Here is a 4,668-nt window from a genome sequence, read left to right on the forward strand (position 1 = left end):
TGTCCTAAATTTCGCAAGCCAAATGTGAGAGTTTGACAAGTCTCGGTAGCAAACCAAAAACTAGCTAAAATCATGGCTTGCCAATCTTTGGCATTGCAAATTTTGAAAGCCAACCAATCAAGCACTTAACTTGACACCGATTTTCTTTTAACTTGTCACGGTAGTATATTTCGTGCTATATTCCTCTTATATTATACTAATGACCTCCACTAAAATAATCAGCAGCTCTGATTTTTTCCTACTGTTCATGATTTGACTAACAATATCTTTTTAAATATTTACTTAAGTAAAGTGTGAATGTATCGTTGGATTTGTTATTAAAGTACTTCAAGTGTGTCATATTTTGTTTGCTATTTGTATAAATATTCACAGAAAAGACAAGGGATCAACCAATAAATAGTAAATTCAAAAGTGTCAAATATTGTGAAACAAGGTTGGTACATTATTCTTGGAACATACTAATCATGACCATACTCTAAATACAAAATCTAATAATATTGCTTTTTGTACAATGAAGTTTACACATATTGTAAGGATAATTGTTAGTTTCGCAGATGCTTATAAGGGTACAATGTGTGTAGTGTATTTATATGAGTGAATGCGTATGTATATATGTGAATGATTTTGTCTACACCATGATTTATTAAAATACTTAAAACTAGTACAAATAAGAGCACTTATACTATAGAAATACGGAGAGAAGGGTACATTCTTTCTATCTGACTTGTGATATTTCGATTTTTCTTTAAATTATGCTACAACCTACCAGCATTGCTCCTTTGTGTGATGTTTCGATTGTTTTCGTGAATTGTACTACTGCACTGGCCTATTCCTTGTGTCCTAAAATACATGTCGCTATAGTATTTATGCCGATCAAACTTTCTTAAATTTGACTATGTTTATAGAAAATTTATATCTTTAAATAAGTTTGATATGAAAATAGATTCAACGATCTATCTAATGATCCTAATTATGCACTATAAATATTAGATTAAAGTTAAAAGCATTTGACTCCTCGATAAACGAGAACCACACTTGTTTGGGACAGGAGTACAAGCATTGCTCCTTTATATTTGCAAACAAAATCCTTGGTGAGTTGGACTCCGCGGTGCACATAGCAATTTGATCTTCAGTTCGGTCTCTAGCCCTACGGTACGTCTAGCGAATCCGCAGGCGGCGCAACGCCCCAGAGGCCACGTGGTGTCCTGGACCGGTTGCGCCCACGGACCACCACCTCGCCAAGCGCATGCCCCGCACAGCCGCTCCCCACGCTCCACGTGTCCTGCCTGCCCGTCGCCACTACGAACCGACACGTGGGCCCACGTACAGGCGGCCTCACGTGTCAGAGACGCTCCCCACTACCCTAGGATAAGGCCACCAAAGCCAGACGGCGTCAGTTTGCCGCTCACTCAACACACGTACACCTGGCTCCCGTCAGTTAATCGCGGTTACATTAACCACGGTTAGAAGAGCCCCAAGGATAACCACGGTTAGACGGCCTGTTTATAAACCAGCCTCCCCTTCACCCTCTCTTCCCCGTCCACGGCGAAGAGCCTCGAAGCCAAAGAAAGCTTCCACTAGAGCACGAGATCGTAGCGACAGGCCAACAAAGCAGCAAAGCAAAAGTTACCGTCACCGACCGACGTTCCAAGAAACGAAACGACCATGATGATGATGGGAGAGGGAGCGCACGCGCCGCCGTGGCAGCAGTCGCCGGTGAGCAGCGGCGGTAGCATGATGGACGCGGACGAGGCGGCGTCGCCGTACGCCCTCCTGGCGGCGCTGCAGCATTACCTGCCGTCGAACGAGGTGGCGGCGGCGGCGTACGACGAGGACGACGAGGAGGCGGCGGCCCTGGCGGCCGTCGACGCGTACGCCTGCGACAAGTTCCGGATGTACGAGTTCAAGGTGCGGCTGTGCTCGCGCGGGCGGAGCCACGACTGGATGGACTGCCCCTACGCGCACCCGGGGGAGAAGGCCCGGCGGCGCGACCCGAGGCGGTACCACTACTCCGGCGCCGCGTGCCCGGACTTCCGCAAGGGCGGGTGCAAGCGCGGCGACGCGTGCGAGCTCGCGCACGGGGTGTTCGAGTGCTGGCTCCACCCGTCCCGCTACCGGACGCAGCCCTGCAAGGACGGCACCGGGTGCCGCCGCCGCGTCTGCTTCTTCGCGCACACGCAAGACCAGCTCCGCGTGCTGCCGCCGCAGCAGTCCAGCGCCAGCCCGAGGGGCGCGGCGGCGTCGCCGCTGGCCGAGTCGTACGACGGCTCGCCGCTCCGCCGGCAGGCGTTCGAGAGCTACCTCAGCAAGAGCGGCATGATCATGTCGTCGTCCCCGACCAGCACGCTCGTCTCGCCGCCGAGGTCGCCGCCGTCGGAGTCGTCCCCGCCAATGTCGCCGGACGCCGCCGCGCTCCGCCGCGGGTCGTGGCCGGGCGTCGGCTCGCCCGTCAACGAGGTCCTCTCCTCGCTGCGCCAGCTCCGCCTCGCCGGCGGCGGCGGAGGCTCGCCGAGGTCGGCGCCTTCCGGCGGCGGGTCGTTCTTGGCCGGCTGCGGCGGCTACCCGTTCGGGTCCCCAAAGTCACCGGCGGCCGGGCTGTACAGTCTCCCGTCCACGCCTACCCGGCCGTCCCCGGTGACGGTGACCACCGCCTCCGGCGCCACCATCATGACCGTGGAACGCCTCAACCTCGGACTCAGCGGGGACGAGGAGCCGGTCATGGAGAGGGTCGAGTCCGGGAGAGCCCTCCGCGAGAAGGTGTTCGAGCGGCTCAGCAAAGATGCCACCGTGTCCAACGACACCGCCGCCTCCTCCGCCAACGTTGAGGGAGCGGCCCCGGATGTCGGCTGGGTCTCCGACCTCATCAACTGAGGTAAACTCATGAAACTATCAGCGTCAACCGTGCCTCCTCTGAACGGAGGCTTGGAGTTGGAGCCTCGGAGGCATCACTGCACAACAGGAGAAGAAAGTTCAGAAAAAAAAAACAAAAAAAGTTTTTTTTAGATTTCTAGTAAGATTCTCCTGATCCTTCTACATACGTATGTTCCTCCCCGTGTGAATATTCTTGGATGGTTGTTGAAGGGAGGGGAGGCAGCAGGGAAGGGTTGGTTTGTTCTGGGGTTTCAGAAGATGGCATGTCAGTGAAGTGAAGGTAGAAAGCCTAGAAGGAGACAAGAGGTGCCAGCAAAACATGGAGGAAATGGATCAAGAAGACATGGGAGGCGAGAGGCGACCATGCATGTATATGAGCTATCTAGATGTACATAGTGTCACTGTTCCTGTGCGTGTGTGCGGAGGTGTAGCGTGGGAGGCGATCATGGCGGCGATCCAAGATCGGAGAAGACGACTCCGCCGGCGCCTCCGGTGACGTTTCCGGCAAGCAGGCCTGGAACTTCTAATTTCCGCGAGCGATTCCAGAACGTCGTACGTCGTCTTGAGTTGATGTTTACTCGCATTGAAGCGTTCATTCTGCTATTTGCCTTTAAGATCGACGAGTGCTCTGTATTTTTCTCAATGTAGTATTTCCTAATTGAGCTCCTGCTTAGCGGCAGCATGTACCCTGTACCTTGTATACCATGTGCTACTATTTTTGCAGATAAGGAAGAATTAATTAAAGCCTCCATTGTTAATTAATTACTGTACCATCTAAAAACATAGTGATGCCTTTTTCATGTGACTGATGAATGAATCAAATGTGCTCGATCTGTGAATGAATCTGGAGGAACCGGGTCGGGCCGGGCTCATCGATCTTGAGAAACTAGCTGTGTGCTGTCGTCGTGCTTGATGGGTGAATGATACGTTACATGACGACGAGACGATGGGCAGTGTGGTGGATTGCTTCGAGTACCGGGAGCTGTCGGGGCGTCGCTGTCCCGGCCGGGGCGTAGGTCCCGGTCTGTTGGCGCCTTCCCGGCCGGCGACGTCAATCCATTACCAGCCAGCTGTTACGCGTGCGATTAGTACGGGACTCTTGAGTGCACAAATCATGGATCCAATTGAATTCAACTACAGATGCCTGCTGCGTAGTACCATCGTCCCTGTTATGGCCTTGGCGGACCACAGATCTAGCTTGTATAAGGTGGTGCTCGATCGGGTGACTAAAATTTAGTAGGATCGTTGGAAAGATATTGCACGAGATATTTAGATATTAATAAAAAAATAAATTACATAATCTGTCAGTACTTTAAGAGACGAATTTTTTAAGTCTAATTAATCTGTCACTAGCACATATTTACTGTAGCATTATATTGTCAAATCATGGACTAATTAGGCTTAAAAGATTCGTCTCGCAAATTAGTCGCAAACTATGTAATTAGTTTCATAATTAGTGTATATTTAATACTCCATACATATGTTCAAACATTCGATGCGACAGCGACTAAAATTTAGGGGAGCATAAAACACCACCTAAGCAAGCACCCTGAGCAAAGGTGTGTGTTTGGCTTGCAAATCAACATCTTTAGCTTCCTTCCCCACCTGATTGCCTGCCTTGTGTTGGCTACCGGATTCTTTGGATGTTTAGTGCGGTGTCCTGTGAAATCTAGCATGATTGTATACAGTGTGTTCGGTACGGTTGCTCAATTATTTGGTATCGTTGTCGCATGATATATTTCTAACTATACATTGTGCGTGGGTATAATACAATTATTTATGTTGCAAAATAAACTT

At 50.5% G+C, this 4,668-nt stretch overlaps 1 protein-coding gene across 1 annotated transcript; it reads left to right on the forward strand.

Moving 5' to 3' along the window:
- Positions 1-1,522: 1,522 nt before the first annotated feature.
- LOC136533442 (zinc finger CCCH domain-containing protein 35-like) lies at positions 1,523-3,667 on the forward strand. Its single transcript, XM_066525991.1, has one exon. The coding sequence runs from the start codon at positions 1,666-1,668 to the stop codon at positions 2,869-2,871; it is 1,206 nt and encodes a 401-aa protein (XP_066382088.1). The 5' UTR covers positions 1,523-1,665; the 3' UTR covers positions 2,872-3,667.
- The last annotated feature ends 1,001 nt before the right edge of the window (positions 3,668-4,668 follow it).

The sequence above is a fragment of the Miscanthus floridulus genome, unplaced genomic scaffold, assembly GCF_019320115.1.
Source record: "Miscanthus floridulus cultivar M001 unplaced genomic scaffold, ASM1932011v1 fs_881_1_2, whole genome shotgun sequence".
Taxonomy (NCBI): Eukaryota; Viridiplantae; Streptophyta; class Magnoliopsida; order Poales; family Poaceae; genus Miscanthus; species Miscanthus floridulus.